A 24,503-nucleotide genomic window follows, 5' to 3' on the forward strand; every position below is an offset into this window, starting at 1 on the left:
AAAAAGCTTGATAGTATATGGCTACATTACTTTTTTATGTTTTGTGGTGCTGGGGATTATACCCAGGAATATTCTACCTCTGAGCTTTTCTTTTTGTTTGTTTGTTTGTTTGTTTGTTTAGTGGTACTAGGAATTGAACCCAGAGGGGATTCTGCCTTCAGTCTGTACCCCCAAATAAAAATTATTTGGAAATGGTCTCAATAGGTTAATGAGCCTCACTACTTGCTGAGGCTTTCCTTGAACCTGCAATCCTCTTTTCTCAGCCACCCAAGTATAGGCATTACAGGCTTGTGCCACCACACCCAGCCTATTTTTTACTTTGAATTAGGGTCCTGCTAAGTTGCTGAAGCCACTCTCGAATCTGTGATCCACTTGTCTCAGCCTCCTAAGTACTGATAATATATGCATGTGCCACTATGCCTGGCTACATGACTGCATTTCTAAGAATGAACACAACTCTTTTCTCCATATTCATCATAGTAATCTTCCAGGAGGTGCCAGTTTTCTTAAATGAAAGATAATGAACTGAGAAGAAAGACCCAGCAACAGTAGTAAAAAACAAAAGAAAACAAAAAAACAACAACACTTTAGGGTCCCAGGGTCTAACTCAATGCCTAGCATGCGTGAAGCCCTGGATTCCAAACCCAGCACTGCTAAAAGAGTGAGAATTTAGGAATTCTTCATAGGTAAGACTACCATAAGGGAAAGCATTCCTTTGCGCTAAAATGGTTTCCTTGTTGTTCATAGCATGTAAAATCAAGCATTTCTACTAATCCTAGATCATCTTACAGTAGGCAGAAGTCTTGCCTTTCTCTTTTTTGCAGTTCTGGAGATGCACTCCAGGGACATTTTTACCTCTGAGCTATACTTCCAGCCATATTTTATTTTTTATTTTGAAAGAAGCTATTGCCAGGCATGGGGGCACACACCTGCAATTCCAGTATATTACTGCAAGCTGGCCTCAAATCTGTGATCCTCCTGTCTTAGCCTCCCAAGTATACTAGTATTATAGGCATGTTCCACCACACCCGGTTCATTCAACATTTTTTTTTGTTCTACTGAAGATGGAACCCAGGGGCTTTCTACCTCCAGGCTATACTTCCAGACCCATTTATATTTTTTTTATTTCGAAACAGGGTCTCACTAAATTGCTGAATGCTTCACTAAGTAGCTGAGGCTGGCGAGATCCTCCTGTCTCAGCCTGGGATTACAAGTGTGCGCCACTATGCCCTGCATTCAACTTTATTTTTTTAAGAGTGACTAAGATAGCTATATCTTAAGCTAGGTGTGGTAGTACACACTTGTAATCCCAGTATTTGGTAGGCTGAGACAGAAAGATCATGTGTTCATGGCTAGCCTTAGCAACTTGGTGAAGCTCTTTACAACTTAGTGAAATCCTGTTTCAAAATAAAATAGGAGCCAGGCGTGGTGGCACATGTTTATAATCCCAGCATTTGGGAGGCTGAGACAGGAGGATCTTGGTTCGTGGAGAGCCTTAGCTACTACTTAGTGAGGCCCTTTGCAACTCCATAAGACCTTGTTTCAAAATAAAGCATAAAAATTAGGGCTGGAGGTTCAGCTTGGAGGTGGAATGCCCCTGAGTTCTACTCCTAGTACCACAAAAAATATGCCTGGGGGTATAGCTCAGATGTAGAGTGCTCCTGGATTTAATCCCCAGTACCACAAAAAAGTAGTATTATTTATTTACTTTTCACCAGAAAGATGGCTGTAGTTAGAGATGGCCCACACCTGTAATCTCAGCTACTCAGGAGGCTATGGCAGGAGGGTCAAATGTTTGAGGCCAGCCTGGGTAACTTAGCAAGAATCTGTCTCAAAACTAAGAAGTGAAAAGGGCCAGGGTATACTAAGTGGTAGATCTCTTGCCTAGCATGTGCTATGAGGCCCTGGGTTCTATTTCCAGGCCCCCCCCCAAAAAAAGAAAGAAAAAGGTCATTGTCTATTTGGGTTTAATTCAAAGGAAATCTCTGCATTACAGTTCACATAACTAGTTGGTCATAGCTGAGTCCAGTATCAGAGCAATAATTTTAACTTAAATTTCATTCACTGTGTAATTTGGTTAACTTAAATGTGTTTACTATATTTTAATGCCAAAATGTTTCAAAATTCAGGTTTAAATAACCTCCTTGATGAAAACCGAATTCAAGATTTATCTCTCCTGTATCAGCTCTTCAGCCGAGTTCGAGGCGGTGTTCAGGTTCTCTTGCAACAGTGGATTGAATATATCAAGGTATAAGGGTTTATCTGTGACTTTTCTCTCTCGTGGCTTATAATCTGCATACCCAGAGTCATTATCAGTAAGCATTTATCGGTAGATCTAAATTTTTTAAGTAAAACATTTGAAATTCAAAATTCTCTTAAAACTGTCATGAGAATTTTGTGAAGCTAACCTGAGAATTATGAGTGTGTGATATATCAGCAGTAAAACCTGATTAATGCCCGTTGTGGTTTCCAGATCCAGTACTTAAAATAAGGAATGTGAGAAAAGAAAGGGTTTTCTTTGAATCTCAAGTTTCTTTCCTTCCTTTAATCTGACACTGAAGCCAGATTTCCATTAAAAAAAACTGACTTCTTAAAAATTAAGGAAAAGATGCTAGAGGTTTCTAATACTTCTCTAACAAGACATCATGTAACTAGTGGTTGTTCTTTATTATTTATGATTATAGGTGAATGATATCCATTTCGATATTTTATCACTGTTTTCCTCACTTCAAAACAACTTCATTTTGCTGGGCATGGTGGCGCACGCTTGTAATCCCAGCATATGGGAGGCTGAGACAGGAGGATGGTGGTTTGCGGCCAGCCTCAGCAACATAGTGAGGTCCTTGCAACTCAGTGAGACCCTGTTTCTAAATAAAGAATAAAAAATAGGGCTGGGGGTGTCACTTAGGGGTAGAATGCCCCTGAGTTCCATCCCCAGTACCGCAAAAAACCTACTTTGTTTTAATTTTTAGCATATTTAAATATAGTGTGCCAACTTAGAATACAATTTTGGGGTTATTTTCATTGTAGATAATCAGATCCAGTAAAAAAAATAGCGGCAATTTTTGTTTCTTAGGCATTCGGGAGCACAATTGTTATCAACCCTGAAAAAGATAAAACCATGGTTCAAGAATTGCTGGACTTTAAAGATAAGGTTGACCATATAATTGATATCTGCTTTCTGAAAAATGAAAAATTTATTAATGCCATGAAAGAAGCATTTGAAACATTTATTAACAAAAGGCCAAATAAACCTGCTGAACTTATAGGTATGTTTCCAATTCTTTTCTCAGTTATTTAATGTCCCCCTATTTTAAACTCTCAGTCTGAAGTTTTGACAAGGTTGTAGTATACCAACACCTAATTAATTTGGGTTTGCTTAGCTGGTAATACCAAGTCTGAAAAGTGTATCTGTGAGGAGTAAAGTCTTTTAAGCTAAATAATGTTTCAGAGTCCATTTATCAAACATGATGTACTTTTCTGGTAAGACAGAACATTGGACCCAATTTACTTTTATTGATAATAATCCTGATTATCTGTTTTTCAAGCCATTAGTTAATGACTTAGAAATGTAGCAGGGTGCTATTTCTAGAAGCCTAAAGTTAGTACTACAAGAAAGAAATACACGAAATTACAATTGCCAGTAAAAAAAGAAAAAAAAACCCAGGATGAAAACAAAGCATTTATTGTAGAGGTGTGATACATACTACATTGCTTCTCAGGTTTTCCCACCCATACACCTATGAATGTCAGAGGAGGGGATACCCTGAGAAGGTCTAAGGTCTTCTGCAAAAAGGATGAAATTTTGTTTTTTATTTATCTTTAAAATAGTTTTACAAAGTCTTCCTTCTATTCTGTAGTGTATCTGGTTTAATAGAAAAATAATTTTAAGAATACTAACCATCAAACTGGCCTTGATGGCTCACACCTGTAATCCCAGTACTTGGGATGCGGAGACAGGAGAATCACAGGTTTGAAGCCAACCTCAGGAACTTAGTGACACCCTTTTTCAAAATAACAAAAAACAGGGCTGGGGGGGTATGGCTGAGACAAAACACACTTACCATTAGTATAAAATGGGAACTCCAGAAGATACCTTTTGCCTTTGGTGGCTTTGATTACTCCCACACAGGGCAGTGATAACCCCACTGTCATAATCGTTATAGTGGAATGTTTACTCAATCTGGGTCAGAGGCTTGGGTTTGAGTTCAGGCATTGTTTTTTTATTAGATTTGTGGTATTGTACAAGTTCCTTCATTTGAATGTGGAGACTTTAAAATGCATATATATCTCGCCGGGCGTGGTGGCGCACGCTTGTAATCCCCGCGCTTGGGAGGCGGAGACAGGAGGATCGCGGAGGTTCGAAGCCAGCCGCGCGCGCTGGCTTAGGAGACCCTGTCTCTAAATAAAAATATAAAAATAGGTCTGGGAGTGTAGCCCAGAGGTAGAAGGGCTTCCAGGAACCCCAGTACCACCAAAAAAAATGCATATATATCTCTGAAGCACTGTAAAACTCAGTATATCATGCTCCTGTTGGTTTATGTATAGTGCCCAGTACCTCATGGATAACCATGGTTATTAAACAATAAACTTTCCCCATTTTAGCTAAGTATGTAGATTCAAAGCTTCGTGCAGGCAACAAAGAAGCCACAGATGAAGAGCTTGAGAAAATGTTGGATAAAATTATGATCATATTTAGATTTATCTATGGTAAGTATTTGTTACTATTACAGTATTTTTATTTTAAAACAAAGTTCCAGCTAGCTATGTTGATGCATGCTTTTAATCCTAGTACTTGAGCGGCAGAGACAGGAGGATCACAGGTTTGTGGCCAGCCTCAGCAACTCAGGCCCTCTGAAACTTAGTGAGACCCTATTTCAGAATTAAAAAAAATAGGGCTGGGGGTGTAGCTCAGGGGTAGAATTCACCCGAGTTCAATCCCAGTATTTTTAAAAAGTGCCTGCAGAGAAACTAGCTGGAGGGACTATTTGGAAATTAGAGATTTAAAGCTCTATTCCTGCCATTTAGTTACTGACTTTTCCACTGTTAAGAGCCTAGATATTTGCTCCTTGTTTTAATCTCTTAAATTTTGGTGCTAAAGTTACCAGTCAACTAAAGCTTTTCTGAAGAAAAGTTAATGCAGTCTTAATTATTTTCAATAAAGTAATTTTGAAATGTCTGGCGCAGAAATGGACTTCTGATGTTCTTCATTTAACAAATTGGATAAAATGTACAAAGTAAAATAACTTGGAATAATGGTGTGATTGATTAGGCACTTTAAAGCCATTCATCAGAACTTTAATTGTAATGTCATGAGTGTTGTATTTTTTATTTAACATAGGCAAGGATGTTTTTGAGGCCTTCTATAAGAAAGATTTAGCGAAACGCCTCTTAGTTGGGAAGAGTGCATCTGTAGATGCTGAAAAATCAATGCTGTCCAAACTTAAACACGGTATGATTGTCATTCTCTGTCCTTATCTTTGATAGCTGAGAGAAAATGTTAGCTTAACTTTTACTCTTAATTGCTTCTTGCTTCATTCATTATGTTGTTCAAAACATAAATTCTGCAAGTTTATGAAGTTGCCAACCTATTGTACATTTTCAGAGCTATTGCCGTTTTAAAAAAGAAAACATTATTCTTGTTTTCATTGTTTGTATAAAATAGCTCATTTATCTTATACCCAAATAGTAGATAAGGTAACCATAGGATTAAAGAGTTAGATACTGAATTAGTGGGGCATACACTTTGGAGTAAGGATTTCTTCTTAATGCAATGAGTAGAATCAGATTATATTTCATGCTAAAATTACTTTTATATTTTATGTTTCCCATTTTAAATTCTTTGTTTTTACCACCTTAAATATTTGTAAATGTACAAACATCTCTAATAGAATGTGGAGCTGCTTTCACCAGCAAACTTGAAGGAATGTTTAAAGACATGGAGCTTTCTAAAGACATCATGATTCAGTTCAAACAGGTAAAAGTGAGTTAAATTCATACTTAATTCTTCAAATTTAAATATATTTAGTTAGCTTTTTCTTCAGTTTATACTGAAAAGGATAAATAGAAACATTTGTTTCTTTTTTCTTTTTTTTCTTTTTTTTTTTTTTGCTGTACTGAGGGTCTCACTGAGTTGCAAAGGGCCTCACCGAGTAGCTGAGATTGGCATTGAACTTGAATTCCTCCTATCTCAGCTTCCCAAATGCTTGGATTATAAGCATGTGCCACCAAGCTGGACTTGAAACATTTCTTTCTTTTATTTCTTTATTTTTTTGTGATACTGGGGGTAGAACCCAGAGGCTTTCTACCTCCAGATATACTCCAACACCTATTTTATACTTTAGTTGGAAACAAGGTCTCACTAAGTTGCTGAGAGCCTCACTAAGTAGCTGAGGCTGGCTTTGAACCCGTGTGATCCTCCTGTTTCAGCCCCCCAAGCGCGGGGATTACAAGTGTGTGCCACCATACCTGGTGAAACATTTGTTTCTTACAAATACTTCATAGCCACATAAATGATATTCACAGCAGAGGGTAAACATCACCAATGAAAACCAAGTATATTTGAACTAGGATTTATTCTTAATAAGCACCCAAAATAAAAATAGAAGCCGGGCGTGGTGGCGCACGCTTGTAATCCCAGCATTCGGGAGGCTGAGACCGGAGGATCGCGGTTCGCGGACAGCCTCAGCTACTTAGTGAGGCCCTCTGCAACACAGTAAGACCCGGTTTCAAAATAAAGAATAAAAAATAGGGCAGGGGGTGTAGCTTGGAGGTCAAATGCCTCTGGGTTCCATCCCCAGACCCGCAAAAAAAAAATAGAAATAAAATGTATCAAACTGAAGCCAGAACAAGAAGAGCTGTAGCTGGACGATGGGAACAGGGTTTTCCCTGGCGGCTAATCACTTGATGATTTGCTGTTCAAAGCTCACAGTGGGAATGGGTAAGATGTCATAAAGTGCTTGTATGAAGCCTTTGGGGATATTTGGAATGAAAAAAGCTACATCTGTAATTGTGAAGATGTAGGTAGAAAGTAGTTTTAAAACACATAAGCCGGGCATGGTGGCGCACGCTTGTAATCCCCGCGCTTGGGAGGCTGAGACAGGAGGATCGCGCAGATTCGAAGCCAGCCTCAGCTACTTAGTGAGGCTCTCGGCAACTTAGTGAGACCCTGTTTCCAAATAAAATATAAAATGGGTCTGGGAGTATAGCCCGGAGGTAGAAAGCCTCTGGGTTCCACTCCCAGTACCACCCCCCCAAAAAAAAAACACATAAGAATATATTCTGTGTGGTGACACATACTTGTAATTGGGAGGCTGAGACAGGAGGATTGCAACAGGTTCAAAGACAGCAGTGTGCAAGAACCTATTTAAAAATAAAAATTTAGCCAGGCATGGTGGCACACTTATAATCCCCAGCATTTGGGAGGCTGAGACCTGAGGATTGTGGTCCATGGACAGCCTCAGCTAGTTAGTGAGGCCCTCCGCAACTTAGACCCTGTTTCAAAATAAAGAATAAAAAATAGGGCAGGGGTTGTAGCTCACAGTCGAATGCCTCTGGGTTCCATTCCCAGACCTGCAAAAAATAAGGCTGGGGAGGCAGGGATGCTGGCACACACCTGTAATCTAGTACTTGAGAGGTTGAGACAGGAGGATTGCAGTTTCAAGGATAGCCTCAGCAGTTTAGTGAGACTCTCAGCATCCTAGTAAGACCCTGTTTCAAAACAAAAATAAAGAGGACTGGGGGTATAGCTCAGAGGTAGAATGTCCCTGGGCTGTTTCCAGTACCACACACAAAAATAAAGTTGTGGGTATAGCTCAGAGGTAGAGCACCCCTGGGTTCCATCCCCTATACCTCAGAAAATGAACATAGCTGAGCATGGTAGTGCCTGTAGTCCCACATACTTAAGAGGCTGAAGTAGAAAGATTACTCACATCACGAATTCAAAACCATCTTTGGCAATATAGCAAGACCCCATTTTAAACAGTAGCCACTTAGAGTTTTAGTAATTTACTTGTTTACCGCTTGGTTGATAAGGTAGGAAATTAAAGTAGAAGTTTTAAGAGAAAGATCAGGGTTAGGATCAGAATCATTTAGTAGTTACAAAATAGGGTTTTTGTTTGCTTTGCCCTTTCTGCCTCTTCCTCCTTTCCTACTTCAGGTCTCCCCCTGCAAACAGGCAGTGGAGCAGGTGAAAAACCAGAGACTTGGGATGGCCGGTGGGGTGAGGAATGGGGGTTGCTGCAAGGTGGTCCAAACCCACGGGGTTCTCTTCAGGTGGGGCCTGCTGGTGACACTGGGGAAAGAATGGAGAAGACATGCTGTAATAGCTCAGCTGTGTGTGAGAAATGATTTGGGTTGATAATGCCTAGACTGATGTGGGATTCTCCTATACCATTATATTCAAGATAGTCATTTATGCACTTTTGTGGTACATTTTGGATAGGCTTCATTTAAAATCCTCTTAATAGTTGCCTCTTATTTTCAGGATGGTCAGTATTTGCATGTATTTTAATAATGTGGACCTTAAAAGAATCATTTTTATCACATTAAATGTATACACTTTTATGACCTCAGTATATGTGTTGATCTTATTGTAGTATATGCAGAATCAGAATGTGCCCGGGAATATTGAATTAACTGTGAATATCCTGACAATGGGTTATTGGCCAACGTATGTGCCTATGGAAGTTCATTTGCCACCAGAGGTAAGATGTACTTTTTTTGTGTGTCGTACTGGGAATTAAACACAGGGGCTTTCTACCTCTGAGATACAACCCTAGCCCTATTTTATTTTTTTTATTTGGAAATAGGATCTCATTAAGTTGCAGAAGGTCTCGGCACTTGCCGAGTCTCTCCTTGAACCTTCAATCCTCCTGTCTCAGCCCTCCCCCCAAGTACTGGGATTACAGGTGTGCACCATCACCAGACCCAGCAGATTTACTTTTTAGGTCAAGTTATAGGAATACAATATCATGATATTTCTTTTTTACTTGTCATTTAAAAATAGATGCCTTTTAAAAGCTTCTGTGTGACTGAGTGCAGTAGCAAACTCTTATAATCTCAGTACTTTGGAGACTGAGATAGCAGCATGTTTGAGGCCAGCCTTAGCAATTTAGTGAAACCCTGTTTCAAAATAAAAAGGGCTGGGAGTGTTACTTTAGAGGTAGAACCCCCCTGGATTTAATCTCCTGTACCAAAAAAAAGAGGGCTTGTATCAGTCAGCATATCAACAACCAATGCCAAATATTTTAATATTTTATTCTTGTACTTGTATCTCAAAGTCCAGTTTATCACATAGCAAATGCTGCCAAGTTTCTAGATTTAGAGCCAATTTCCCTGATTCTTCTTTTATTTTCTCAACTTATACCTCTCACTCCCAAGACATCAAAAATCTTAACCATGTTTCAACTGAAGGCAGAATTGGTTAATGATGGCTGCTTAAGTGAATTCATACTAGCTCCTGGGAAAATGTCTAGACCAGGAGTGAAGCCTTGAAAAGGCATTAAGGCTAAAATGGGAGGTATCAAGAATCCTATATGGAGGTGATCATGGAAGCCTAGGGATTATATTTCCCTCAGAGGGAATATAGGAAGGGATCATATGGAGAAGAACAAGAAAAATGGGCAGAGACAGAACTTTTTAAAAGACTCACATTTGGCAAGCAGTAGAAAGAGGAACCTGCAAAGGAAACCTTTGCAGAAGCAGCAGTGAGATAAAGAAACCAGCATAGTGTGGAGATGCAAGAAGTCCTAGAGGTGAATGTCTCATAAGAAGGGATGATTATGTTGTGCAGAAAGATCAAAGAATATAAAGACTTACAAATTCCATTAGATTTGATGGTTGGAGATACCATAACTTTATAGGAGAGCGATAAGTAGACCTGCTGGATCTAGTTTTTAAAATTTCCAGAGTCAGGTCCAGTGGTGCGTGCCTCTAATCCCAGTACTTAGGAGGCTGAGACAGAAGGATTGCAGGTTGCTAGATTTTTTTTTTAAATTAAAAAAAAATTTTAAAGGGCCAACGATAAATTGGGCATGGTGGCACACACCTATAATCCCAATACATGGGAGACTGAAACCTAAGGATTGCAGGTTCAAAGGCAGCCTCAGAAACTAAGTGAGATCCTGTTTCAAAATTTAAAAAATACAAACAGAGCTGGTGGTACATGTAGCTCACATGTAGACTATCCCCTGATTCAATGCCTAGTACCAAAAGGGGTGTGGGGGATTGGACAGCTGAGGGTGTAGCTCAGAGTTAGAGTATCCCTTGGCTTAATCCCTAGAACCAAAATATAAAACTTAAAAAGGGCTGAGGGTTTAGTTCAGTGGTAGAATCCCTCTGGGTTTAATTCAGAACCACAAAAAAGAGAAGTGAATAAAGTGGTGGGAGTGTGACTAGGAAGAATACCACTGGGTTCAATCCCCAGTACCACCACCACCACCACCAAAAAAAAGCCAGGTATGGTGGTACATACTTGTAATCCAGTACTTGGGAGGTTGAGGCAGGAGGATAACAGGTTAGAAGGTAGCCTCAGCAACTTAGGAAGACCCTGTTTCCAAATGAAAAATAAAATAAGGTTGGGGGTGTAGTTCAGACGTAGAATGTTCCCAGCACCACAAAAAAGAAATTATTATACACAACGTAGGTTAAGTATTAAGTAATGAATGTGGTATTGGATATAAAACTAAAAGCCTTATCTTACTTTAGATGGTAAAACTTCAGGAAATATTCAAGACATTTTACCTAGGCAAACACAGTGGCAGGAAACTTCAGTGGCAATCAACTCTAGGACACTGTGTGCTGAAAGCAGAATTCAAAGAAGTAAGTAGATGTTCCCAAAACTGAGTTTTCATCTTCATCTTTAATATTGAGATCATCTCTCTTAACTTGAAGATTCAAGGTCTTGTTTATAGAAGTGTCTTAGATGTCTGCATGACAACCATGATAGCTTGTCGCAGTTGCGGGTATATTTTAAGATTGTGGTCTTTTCCACAATTGATATGATCTTCAAAACCAACAACAATTACCCTTTCCCCCTACCTTTTTCCCACCTGTGGAAGCACAATTTACACCATCACCTTTTAATGGTAATCTTTTTGCTGGGAGCTAGAGAATAGAATGGGAGTTAAGGGGAACAATGTCTGTATCTAATTTCAAAAAACTGGAGCTTTTCATGACTAACACATTTGAACATAACATAGTGATTTCTTGGTTCTTCTGATGAATACCTGTAATGACATACAGGGCTGAATTTAATTTTCATTACTTTGTTGTTCAGTTTTAATTATAAGGCTTTGGAAAAGCCTGTTAAAAGGTCAACTAATCCATCCCCTTGTTTTAGGTAGGATCATACCTAAGTCATTCACTGAACATATTGTATCGCCACCTCAAATGGTTTTTCTGGATAATGTTAATCCATGTTTCCAAACCCACTAATTGGAAAATGCTTTTTCTGTAACAGATTAGTTATTTGATTAATTTTTCATGTGTTCTTTTTTATAAAAATGCTGGCTAAACTATACCTATTTCTCCAACAGGGTAAAAAAGAACTTCAGGTCTCTCTTTTTCAAACACTGGTGCTGCTAATGTTTAATGAAGGAGAGGAGTTCAGTCTAGAAGAGATCAAGCAGGCTACTGGAATAGGTTTGTATTGAATCAATTATGTAGCAAGCATTGTTAGGGTCTTCTGTGTGCACACCAATATATTAAGAGCTCTAGGGCATACTAAGAAATAATCCCTTTCCTCTATACTCTCAATATGACCATGGAGAAGAGAGAAAATGACACTTGAGATCATTTTAGAACCAGTAAGTATCAATCTGCAGTGCTGACTAGAACTGTGTTAGGAGTTCAGCAAACAAAAGGTCACTGTAGACTGACACAGTTGGGAAAACCTTCATAAAGGAAATAGAACTTGAGCCGGGCTTTCAGGTTTTGGTTAGGGAAAAAGCATATGAAGCAAGGGGAAATAGTGTGAGAAAAGGCTTAGATACAGCAGCAGTACACTGTGGTCAGGAATCATGGAGAGTTTAATTGCGGCACAGAATAGTAAACTACAAAATTCAATAGAAAGCTATTGGGATGATTCATATATTAAAGTACTAAGAAACTTAGACTAGAATGAGGCCATTGAAAATGGAGAAAGAGTTATCTCTAAGGAAGCAACTACTCAATACATGGAGGAATGAAGAAGGACTGGTTAGAAGGAGATTCCAGCCAGGCATGGTGATGCACACCTTAATCCCAGTAGAGAAGGCTTAGACGGGAGGATCACAAGTTCAAAGGCAGCCTCAGCTACGTAGTGAGGCTCTCGAGAACTTAGACCATGTTTCCAAATAAAAAACAAAACAGAGCTGGAGGTATAATTTGGAGTTAAATTCTCCTAGTTCAATCCCCAGGACCTCAGGAAAAGAAAGATGATTCCTGTGGTTCTCACCAGAGAAGTTTGGTAGTATCACTCCTGACAGTTGGCAAGAAGGTGTAGTTTTATGGGAAGGTGGGTTTGCTGGAGTTGATGATACTAAGACAGCCAGGTGGTGGTGTCTATTAAATGCAGGACTGGAGAAACTTGAAATGTCATTTCAGAAGATTGGTAATTGTCTACATGGAATGATAATTTATACCTTTAGGAGATCACTAGAGAAAATACCATTAGATAGGACAAGGAGGAAGTATTTGGAAACCTTGGAAAATAGAAAACAGTTTTAATTGATGGGAGTGGAAGCTAGATTGAGGTTGGAGGTAACTTCTTGCTAATGAGCTACTAACAGATAACAAAATTTCTTCTTCAGAGGATGGAGAGTTAAGGAGAACACTACAATCATTAGCCTGTGGCAAAGCTAGAGTTCTGGCGAAAAATCCAAAGGGCAAAGATATTGAAGATGGTGACAAATTCATTTGTAATGATGATTTCAAACACAAACTTTTCAGGATAAAGATCAATCAAATCCAGATGAAGGAAACGGTAAACCTTTTGCTTTCTGTAAATCCTAGTTTATTGTAATTAAACATGTTTGGGGTAGAAATTTATAAAGAAAAGCTTAGATGGGCTGAGACAGGAGAATCACAGGTTCCAGACCAGCCTCCACAACATAGCGAGACCCTGTTTTAAAATAAGAGTAGGTCTAAGCCGGGCGTGGTGGCGCACGCTTGTAATCCCCATGCTTGGGAGGCTGAGACAGGAGGATCAAAGCCAGCCTCAGCTACTTAGTGAGGCTTTCAGCAACTTAGTGAGACCCTGTTTCCAAATAAAATATAAAATAGGTCTGGGAGTATAGCCCGGAGGTAGAAAGCCTCTGGGTTCCACCCCCAATACCACCAAAAAAAAAAAAAAAATAAGAGTGGGTCTAAAGATATACCTTAGCAGTAGAACACCACTGGGTTCCTTTCCTAATACCACATACACAAAAAGAAAATGCTATACCTTTGATATCACCATTGCCATTAACATTGTCTTTGGCCGTATCTATCTGAACATGTTTCAAAATTTGATTTTGTTTTTTTTTTTTCCCCAGTCAGGGAGAGCACATGGTTGGGTTCATGCTTAATGTAGTTTCATATTCTACTTTTCTCATTTAATATTCAGTCTTTGGGGTTTTTCCATGACTTTAATATCAAATGGCTTAAACGACACATGGCTGATTGATATTCTCTTGCACTGCTATTGTAATTTACTCAATCACCATTCATTGTTGGACAGTTATATTTATAACATTTTTCATAACATTTTAGACAGCTTATCATTTAACATTTATGAACAGTTAAATTCATAACATTTGGAGACGTGGGAGGGCTGTCTCACTATATTGTGCAGTCTGGTCACAAACTTCAAATTCATGAGTTTTTAGTATTGTAAATAAAGTTTCAAGAAACATTTTTGTACCTAAATTTTAATCTCTCCAATCATTTCATTATGAGAAATTTATGAAAGTAGATATTGGGGATCAAAGTATGTGAATATATTAAAAGTCTTATTAGTAAATAATGCCATATTGTGTTCCATAAACAATGGACCAATTTATCCTCTGGTCAGCAGCATCTGAGTGCCTATCTAATTTACCTTCACAAGCAATGAAGATTATATTTTCTTTTTTAAATCTTTGCCATCTTGTTGGTAGACAATTTTGAATGATTCAATTAGCATTTCTTGTGTGTGTGTGTGTGTGTGTGTGTGTGTGTGTGTGTGTGTGTTACTGAAGTTTGAACCCAGAGGTGTTTTACCTTTGAGTTACACCTTCAGCCCTATTTTATTTTTCTGTTGTGAAACAGTCTCGCTAGGTTGCTGAGGACCTCACTAAATTGCTGAGGCTTTCTTTGAACCAGTCTTCCTCCTATCTCAGCCTCCAAAGCACTAGGATTACAGGTGTGCATATTTATTTGATTAACAGTGAAATTGAATATTTTGATTTTGCCATTTGAATTTGTAAGAGACTTGTATTAAAGAAGCTAACTACAGGGTCTTGAAACAGGTTGGTTTCAGTCCCAACAAGGTCAAATTCAGTACTTGAGAAAAAGTTTTAATGTGGGACAAGCTCAGTAACTTCTAACAAGGTCCTATTTTTTCCATGTATACATCAAAAACACAATATTACTTTAAGAGATTATATTTTTCTTACTTCAAAAACTTTTATCCAGCCGGGCATGGTGGCGCATGCATGTAATCCCCGTGCTTGGGAGGTGGAGACAGGAGGATAGCTCTGGTTTGGAGCCAGCCTTGCTGGCTTAAGAGACCGTGTTTCCAAATAAAAAATATAAAAATAGGTCTGGGAGTGTAGCCCAGAGGTAGAAGGGCTTCCAGGAACCCCAGTACCACCACAAAAAACCCCAAAACAACCTTTTATCCAATACCAAAGAGAAACTGCTGCCAAAAGTTCAAAGCATTCATTTCAGTTTAATTACACTAAAGATTAACATTTTTACTTTAGCATCAAGATTGGCACAATTACTATATCTTGAAGGAATGTAAGCACTAATAGAATGCATTTCAGATTTACATATTGCCAAGTAAAAATTAATTTTCAAAGACTGACTTAGAAGCAGGGCGTGGTGGCGCACGCTTGTAATCCCCACGCTTGGGAGGCTGAGACAGGAGGAACGCACAGGTTCGAAGCCAGCTTCAGCTACTTAGTGAGGCTCTCAGCAACTTAGTGAGACCCTGTTTCCAAATAAAATATAAAATAGGTCTGGGAGCATAGCCCAGAGGTAGAAAGCCTCTGGATTCCACCCCCAGTACCACACACACAAAAAAAGACTTAGTTAGCCTAGCTCATTAGTAACATGCCCTGAGTCAGAAGTCATAGTTAATTTTAAAAAATTGTTTTTTTGGTGTTACTGGGGTTCCTGAAAACCCTTCTACCTCCAGGTTACACTCCCAGACCTATTTTTATATTTTTTATTTGGAAACAGGGTCTCTTCAGCCAGCACCGCTGGCTTTGAACCTGTGAGATCCTCCTGTCTCCGCCTCCCAAGCACGGGGATGACAAGTGTGCGCCACCACGCCCTTTTTTTTGTTTGCTTGTTTGTTTTGGTGGTACTGGGGATGGAACCCAGGGGCTTTTCTACCTCCAGGCTATACTCCCAGACCTATTTTTTTTTAATATTTTATTTGGAAACAGGGTCTCACTAGGTTGCTGAGAGCCTCACTCAGTAGCTGAGGCTGGCTTTGAACCTGTGCAATCCTCCTGTCTCAGCCTCCCAAGTACTGGGATGACAAGCGTGCACCACCATGCCTGGCTATAGTTAATCAATTTAAGCAAAGCTATGATGTAGAAGTTTGGTCAGGAATCCCTTGTAACTGGTGCACACAAATGTATCAAGAAGAAAACAGTAAAAGAAAATGGTAGCTACCTGCAGTGACAAATGCCTGTAATCCTAGCTACTTGGGAGCCTGAGACAATTTAGTGAGTTTTATCACAGAGTAAAATTTAGAAAATTTGAGAAGGGCTAGAGATGCAGTTTAGTAGTAGAGTGCTTGCCTAGTATGTAGAAGGCTTGAGATTCAATCCCCAGTACCGAAGGAGGAGGTGGAGAAGGAAATAGTGAATCCTGTACCAACAATCTATACTCCTAGAAAAGCAACTCAAGGACAGTTTTATAAATTAATATTGAGCCGGGCGTGGTGGCGCACGCTTGTAATCCCAGCGTTTGGGAGGCTGAGACCGGAGGATCGCGGTTCGCAGGCAGCCTCAGCTACTTAGTGACGCCCTCCGCAACTCAGTGAGACCCTGTTTCAAAATTAAAAAAAAATGGGGCAGGGGGTGTAGCTCGGAGGTTGAATGCCCCTGGGTTCCATCCCCAGACTCGCAAAAAAAAATAATAATAATAATATTGACGTTACTTCATTGGTACAGGGCAGTATAATTAAAACAGAAAGGAGTTATGTTCATAGTTCTTTCTACTGTATCTATAAAGTTTTCATAAGAATATCATGTTCCTTTTTGTACAATTTGTGTGAGTAACCAGGTTTCACTTCAGGTACGGTTCTTAAGTTTAAAACTATTTTTTTTTAGGTTGAGGAGCAAGCGAGCACTACAGAAAGAGTATTTCAAGATAGACAGTATCAAATTGACGCTGCAATTGTTCGAATCATGAAGATGAGAAAGACTCTTAGTCACAATCTTCTTGTTTCAGAAGTGTACAACCAGTTAAAATTTCCAGTAAAGGTAAGTACTTCTCTGTTAAGCTTATTATAAATAAAAGGTGGTACATACCTGTAATCCCAGTACTTGGGAGGCTGAGACTGGAGGATCACAGTTTTGAGGCCAGCGCGCGCTAACTTAGCAAGACCCTTTTTCAAAATAAAAAATAAAAAGGGCTAGGAGTATGTAGCTCAGCCATTGCTTAGCACACATGAGGTTCCTGGGTTTAATCCTAAGCCCTGCAGGGAAAAAAAATCTGTGTATAGATAACTAGTCATCATTAAGTGCCTTTAAAATATTTTTTGTTTTTTTTTATTAACATGTATATATTAATGAAGTTTAGTTTGGTAATTTCATACATCCATACAATATGCACTAATCAAATCCAATCCCCCTTAGTGTATTTTAAAATGTCTAGCTAGCCCAGTACTTGGGAGGCTGAGACAATAGGATTGTGAGTACGTAGACGGCCTTAGCAACTTAGTGAGACCCTCAGCAACCTGATAGGATCCTATTTCTGAATAAAAAACAAAATCGATCTGAGAAAGTAGCTTAGAGGTAGAATTCCCCTGGGTTCAGTCCCAGCACCATACACATACAAGTCTAGCTAGCTGGGCACAGTGATGCATGCCTGTAATCCCAGCAACTCAGGAGGTTAAGGCAGGAGGATTTTCAAGTTTGAGTTCACCCTGGGCAACTTAGATTCTGTCTCAAAATAAAAAATAAAAATGGGCCGGAAATATAAATAAGTGATAAAATACTCCAGAGCTCAATTCCCAGTCAAAAAATGAATGGGAAATTGATGATGAACATTAATAGACATGTAGACATGTTCCAGAGTAAATGCCCAGTAATAAAAGTACGTAGGTATTTTGATGTTGTATTGGGGTATCATGTAAATTTTAGAAGATCCCTAAACCCTTGTGATGAACACTTAGTAGAGTTGGATAGTCATCTGGGTGTTAAGAGTTCTTAAGAGCTTTGGACTTTGGTAAATCACTTAACCTTGTTGTATTTTTTTTGTAAAATTGAAATAATTTTACTTGCCCAATAGGATTATTGGAATGCTTCAATGATTTCATGAATCTAAAAACCTTAGCATTGAACTTGACATATATAAGCACTCAAGAACTATTAGTTCTAGGAAGGTAGGCCTTTTCAAGTGCCTAATATGGCCTCTTCATTATCATACTTTCACCCTCATGCTTGGCCTAACAAGCATTTCACCTCCGTTAGCCCGTTAGAAGATCATTGTTATAAACATTGTGGCGGTATTCTAGGTCTTGGATCATAATTAAGAGGGAATTGCTTGATTTTTTTTTGTAGTACTGGGAATGGAACCCTTGGACATTCTACCTCCAATCTATACCACCACCTCTATTTTTTTTGTTTGTTTGTGTGTGTGTGTGTGTGTGTGTGTGTGTGTGTGTGTGTGTGTGTGTGTTACTAGGAATGGAACCCAGAGGCTCTCTCTGGGCTATACTTCTAGAACTATTTTATATGATTTTTGGAAACAGGGTCTCACTAAGTTGCTGAGAGCCTCACTAAGTAGCTGAAACTGGCTTCAAACCTGCGCGATCCTCCTGTCTCAGCCTCCCAAGTACTGGGATTACAAGCATGTGCTATCATGCCCAGCTATTCTTTATTTATTTATTTTTTTGGTGGTACTGGGGTTCCTGGAAGCCCTTCTACCTCCGGGCTATACTCCCAGACTATATATATATATATATATATATTTGGAAACAGGGTCCCTTAAGCCAGCGAGGCTGGCTCCGAACCAGTGCAATCCTCCTCTCTCCGCCTCCCAAGCACGGGGATTACAGGCATGTGCCACCACGCCCGGCTATTCTTTATTTTTTTGAAAAAGGGTTTCACTGAGTTATGGAGAGCCTGCCTCACTAAGTTGCTGAGCCTGTCTGCAAACCGCAATCCTCCTGTTTCAGCCTACCAAATGCTAGGATTACAAGAGTATGCCACCACCCCTGGCACTGATGGTTGTTTTTTTGTGGTGATGGGGGTTGAACCCCAGGAGCATTCTACCTCCAAAGTATACACTAGCCCTTTTTATTTTGTGTTTTGAAGCAGAGTCTGTGTGTTACAGAGAGTCTACTTGTTGAGGTTGACTTCAAACTTGTGATTTTCCTATCTTAGCCCCTCAAATTCTGGGATTATAGGCATGCCCACCATACCTGGCTTGATTTTCAAGCCTTGGGATTACTAGATGAAGTTTTGGCTGCCCTATCATTTCCTTTGTTCTCAATCCTTTATTTTATTTTTGAAACACAATCTATGTTGCCCAGACTGGCCTTGAACTCCGGGGATTAAACTGTCCTCCTTCCTTAGCCTCCTTCATAGCTGGAATTACAGTTGTGAGGTACCTTGCCTGATTTTTCACCTCTTTATCCAATGGTCATTTTACATATTCTTAAAATCTCCTTATGGGCAAGCAAGATTATACAATTACCACTTCATTTCAGTGGGTTCTGTATCTCTAGATTCAAGTAATTACAGATGGAAAATATTCTTCTAAAAATTGCAGTCGTTGGGTATAATGGCCTGTGCCTGTGGTCTCAGATGCTATGAAGGCTTAAGGCAGGAAGATCACTTGACACCAGGAGTTCAAGATTATCAAGGGTAACACAATGAGACCTCATCTCTGAAGACAAACAAAATTGTATCTGTACTAAACATGTACATATTTTTGGTCATTTTTCTCTAAACAATACATGAACTATATTATGGCTATTTACATAGCATTTACATTGTATTAGGCATTATAAGTAGGGATAATATTTTAAGTATGCAGGAGGATGTACATGGGTCATATGCAAATACTACACTATATTATATGTAAGAGACTTGAGAATTGCAGGATTTTGGTGTCTGGGAGCCCTCAAACTAATCATGAACACCTACTGAGGGAGTATTCCTTTTATAAGTGAGGTACAAAAGACATATAGTGTAATTTTGTCATCCAAGAGCAAAGTGCAATCATGAAGACAAGCTATAAGACTTCTTGGTGGGTTTTTTTTTTTTTTTTGGTGGTACTGGGGTTCCTGGAAACACTACTATCTCTGGGCTACACTTCCAGACCTATTTTTTATATTTTTATTTGGAAACAGGGTCTCTTAAGCCAGTGCGGCTGGCTTCGAACCTGCGTGATCCTCCTGTCTACGCCTCCCAAGCGCAGGGATTACAAGCGTGCGCCACCACGCCTGGCTTCTTGGTGGTTTTAAACCACAAGTAAGATTCAGAAATCTAAATCACTTATAGTAGGTAATAGTTAAAACTTCTATTAAGCCCAAGATATATAGGTGCAGATTATGATATAGTTTTTATTTGCGGGTCTAGGGGTAGAACCCAGGGGCATTTGACCTCCGAGCTACACCCCCTGCCCTATTTTTTTTTTGGTGGTACTGGGGGTAGAACCCAGAGGCTTTCTACCTCCAGATATACTCCCACACCTATTTTATATTTTAGTTGGAAACAAGGTCTCACTAAGTTGCTGAGAGCCTCACTAAGTAGGTGAGGCTGGCTTTGAACCTGTGTGATCCTCCTGTCTCAGCCTCCCAAGCAACCCTGCCCTATGTTTAATCTTTATTTTGTAACAGGGTCTCACTAAGTTGTGGAGGGTCTCACTAAGTAGTTGAGGCTGTCCATGAAATGCGATCCTCAGGTCTCAGCCTCCCAAATGCTGGAATGACAAGTGTGTGCCACCACGCCCAGCTAAATACTTTAGTTATTAAACCACTTGCTACAGTTTTTTTTTTTTTAGGTACTGGAAATGGAACCCAGGAACATTTTACTTCTGGGCTATACCTCCAGCCCTATTATTTTTTGAAACAGGGTCTCATCAAGTTTTTAAGGACCTAGCTAAATTGCTGGGGATGGCCTTGAACCTGTAATCCCTCATCTCAGCTTCCCAGGTATTGAGTTCACTGACCAGCGTCACCATCACCATGTTCTACTTGCAGTATTCTTTTTTGTTTTGTTTTTGTTTTTGTTTGTGGTACTGGGAATGGAACCCAGGGGTGCATTCTACCTCTTGAGTTATACCCCAGCCCTATTTTTAAAATTTTAAACAGGGTCTCAGTGAGTTCCAAAGAGCCTCACTAAGTAGTAGCTGAGGCTGTCCTTGAAACACGATCCTCCTGTCTCAGCCTCCCAAATGCTAGGATTACTTACAAGCGTACACCACCATGCCCGGCTATAGTATTCTTTTGAGTGACAAATTTTCCTATGCAGTGTGAATGTGTGTTTAACAGGTGATTTAAAGTAGGAAAATTCTACATCTGAACTATACCCCGGCCCTTTTTATTTTTTGTTTTGAAATAGGGTCTTACTAGATTGTTGAGAGTGTCTCTACATTGCTGAGGCTATCCTTAATCCTGAGCTCCTCCCAAGTATTGGGATTACAGGCTTGTTCCAACTTGCCTAGCTTCCCTATACAGTATATGGTGCTAAGGATTGAACCCAGGGGCATTCTATCTCCAAGCTACACCCCAAGCCCTTTTTACTTCTTATTTGGAAACAAGGTCTCACTAAGTTCCCGAGGCTGGCCTTCAACCTGTGATCCTCCTGTCTCAGTCTCACAAGTACTGGGATTACAAGCATATGCCACCATGCCCGGCCTTTCCCTATACATTGTTTTTTCTTATTTATTTATTTATTTATTTATTTATTTATTTATTTTCAGTACTCGGGATTGTATTTAGGGGCATTCTACCTCCGAGCTACACCTTCAGCCCTATGTTTTATTCTTATACTTGAAACAGGGTCTCACTAAGTTGCAGAAGGCCTCACTAAATAGCTGAGGCTGTCCTTGAACCATGATCCTCCAGTCTCAGCCTTCCAAAAGCTGGGAATATAAGCATGCGCACCACACCCAGCTCCCCTGTACATTTTTTAAATATTTTATAAAAATGAAAACTAACGTGGAGAACTAGCTTTTGCCCAAAGTAAAATCATACTTACCTTCTCAGATATCTTGGTTAAACAATAACATTATTTCCTAAAACTAGAATACATTCATTGTATTGTGGTTACAATAAGTTTAGTCTTGTATTTTATAGTTGTACAGAGAGCTCTTCATTTTGCGAAAAATCTCTTTAAAATAAAAATGTAATAGAAAGTATTATATAACAATATGGCTAGGGTGTGACGGTATAAGTGTTATAAATATAAGGTATTTCGTTTATTTTTTTTTCCGTTTGTATGGTCCTGGGGATTGAACTTAGGGGCATTCTACCTAAACATAGCTACTCTGAGCTACACCTTTAGCTCTATTTTATTTTATTTTGAAACAGGGTTTTACCTAGGTTGCTGAGACTGGCCTTGAACCTACTCTCCTCCTTTCTCAGCCTTCCAAGTACTGGGATTACAGTCTTGTACCACCATGCCCAGTTTAACATAAAACATTTCATAACCTGATGTATTCTCATTATTATTTTCTCTAAAACTCTAAAGGGATTTACATAAGTAAAATTCTTTGTGTATGGTACTAGGGATTGAACCCAGGGATATTCTACCTTCGAGTTACACCCCCAGACCAATTTTATTTCTTATTTGGAAATAGGGTCTCGCTAGGTTGCTGAGAGCCTCACTAAATTGCTGAGGCTGTCCTGAAACCTGCAATCCTCCTGTATCAGCCTCCCAAGTACTCGGATTACAAGTGTGCACCTGGTTTAACAATTTTTAAGGAAATACATTAAACCTATGTTTCAAATTGTTTTCTTTTCTAATGGCATGTTTTTAAGTAGTCTCAAGCTAGTGATTATGAGCTTTGCATTAAAAATTTGCCTTCTCTTCCAGCCTGCTGATCTTAAGAAGAGAATAGAATCCCTAATTGACAGGGACTACATGGAAAGAGATAAAGAAAATCCAAACCAGTACAACTACATTGCATAGTATGTGGGCGTTGGAACATTTGGTGTCGTATGCAGTAGCCAGTGGATAAACTAACATGTTGATCCTATATTATTTGACTTCTTTTATACTACCGATGACCAAATGAAGCATTGTAATGGAAATAGTTGAGTGGACTTTTTTTGAGTGGTTAACATGCCCATTTTAAAGAGTAATACTTACCTTTAAGAAGAATGTCGTTGAACTCTTTGCATGTTATTTAGTATGATGTGCAGAAAACATTTAAGAAAGTATGCGGTTTTTATGATTCCTCTTTGAAACTGAGGAAGAGGTTCCGATGGCTATTAAAAAAGGGAGAAGGGGTTCTTATACACCATTAATTATGATGCAAAGGATTTATTTGCTTAAAAAGTCATTTAAAGATACTTAAACTGCATGCAAACTTTATTTAGTGTACAGAATTCTGGATGTATTTATCAAATAGAAAAACCACCCTGGACTTAGTTGTTCACCTGTTTTGTGAATTCCCTTGAAAAGGAAAATAAGTTGTCATAGCTCTTGATATTTTACACTGAAAGGGATGTTTTAAAAAATCTTATTTGGAAACAAGTTTTCAAGTAGGTGACAGTTGCTTACATAGTATCTTGTATATTCACATCCTAAAATTTCCCATTTATGAATATGGGATGTGCATATATGGCTTAGCCCCGAGTATACTGTGCTGATTAACAGGTTCTTATAAAAATAGCTAAAATAAAAAATTGCTCATCAGTTGTACTAGAGGAACATTATAGGAGAGAAAAATCCAAGTTTCTTCATATTAAAAATGAATACAATATGAAAATTGCAAAAGAGACCAAAATCAATATGTTTTATTATTACAGGAGTGAAAATGCATCGACTAGTTTTCAACATACTTTAGACCTTAAATGTTGTTTGCACAGTTTTGTCTTTAACTTGGACCAATTGTAGATTGTTACAGGCTTCCTAGGATTTATCATTCCAGTTTTCTTTACCAGTTTTTTTAAACATCCCAACTCTTCTCTTTGATAAATGAGCCTTTTCATCCTTTTTCTTCCCCAAATCCTCGATATAAAGGTCTTCCCTTACTTTTCCCACACACCCCCTATTTGGGAATTTCACCTTCTGTATTCTTTTCCGAATTGCTTGAAGTTAAGAGTTCTCATAGCCACTGGACACCTACTTTTCAGGGTAATGTCCCAAGACTGTTCATACATAGAACATAACAAAAGTATTGTTCTTCAGATTGATAATGTGAGTAAAAGGCTTCTCTTGACCATCCATAGGTTTTTGTTTTACCTTCTTGTTTTTCATTGAAGGAATTAGGAAATAGAAGCCGAAAAATTGATTGTTTCAGTTTTACAAATATGTAATTAGTTCTTTGATACTTTTTGCAACAGCATATTTCCTTGCCTGTTTTTAGCCATTAGGAAGAATGCCTAGTTGCTAACCTTCAGCTGAGGAGATTTGGGACTTTTGTGTCTACTATTGATTGTTCTCTTGAGTTCTCAAAGACCTGTGGCCAGCTATACATAATGTATTTTTAAGTTGCCTGTTTCTCTCTAATTGCATCAACTTGCACACTGTTATCTAACTACATATAGTATTTTAGAACTCCTTCCTAATATGTTTTGAGCAGCCATTGCATTATATGTTCTCAGCTCCTTGGTTTCCTTATAGGAGGTCATCTGACAAGGAAATGTGGCTGTTTTGTTTGCCTTCTCTCCCTGTTGGACCATCTACATCAGTGTTCTAACTCACCCCTGATGGTCTCTGTGATACATGGACTATGATCTAGACTCAGTAGTTATCTAAAGCCAATTCGTCGGTAAAGTTGGTCCTATTAGGAGGAGACTCTTGATGTCACCCTCACTATCTTGAAAGTGGGTCCATTCCTTGAAGTTCTTTCGTTTTTGAAAACTTGATACTGTTTTAGCTGAAAAATAAGCAAGACTATTAAAAAACAAGGGGAGCTGTTTA

General features: G+C 39.0%; 1 protein-coding gene across 2 annotated transcripts in view; it reads left to right on the forward strand.

Moving 5' to 3' along the window:
* Positions 1-22,544, forward strand: part of CUL4B (cullin 4B) — a gene marked incomplete at both ends in the record, with an annotated part of 48,727 nt that extends 26,183 nt beyond the window's left edge. For both annotated transcript variants that reach the window (XM_080718781.1, XM_080718782.1), the window contains 11 exons: positions 2,130-2,248; positions 3,077-3,269; positions 4,606-4,710; positions 5,342-5,452; positions 5,892-5,977; positions 8,598-8,705; positions 10,708-10,821; positions 11,538-11,643; positions 12,792-12,964; positions 16,509-16,661; positions 22,449-22,544. In XM_080718781.1, the coding sequence (XP_080574907.1) occupies positions 2,130-2,248; positions 3,077-3,269; positions 4,606-4,710; positions 5,342-5,452; positions 5,892-5,977; positions 8,598-8,705; positions 10,708-10,821; positions 11,538-11,643; positions 12,792-12,964; positions 16,509-16,661; positions 22,449-22,544 (1,364 nt within the window). The remainder of the gene's footprint in view (positions 1-2,129; positions 2,249-3,076; positions 3,270-4,605; positions 4,711-5,341; positions 5,453-5,891; positions 5,978-8,597; positions 8,706-10,707; positions 10,822-11,537; positions 11,644-12,791; positions 12,965-16,508; positions 16,662-22,448) is intronic.
* Between the last annotated feature and the right edge of the window lie 1,959 nt (positions 22,545-24,503).

The sequence above is a fragment of the Muscardinus avellanarius genome (genome assembly GCF_963383645.1).
Source record: "Muscardinus avellanarius genome assembly, chromosome: X".
NCBI lineage: Eukaryota > Metazoa > Chordata > Mammalia > Rodentia > Gliridae > Muscardinus > Muscardinus avellanarius.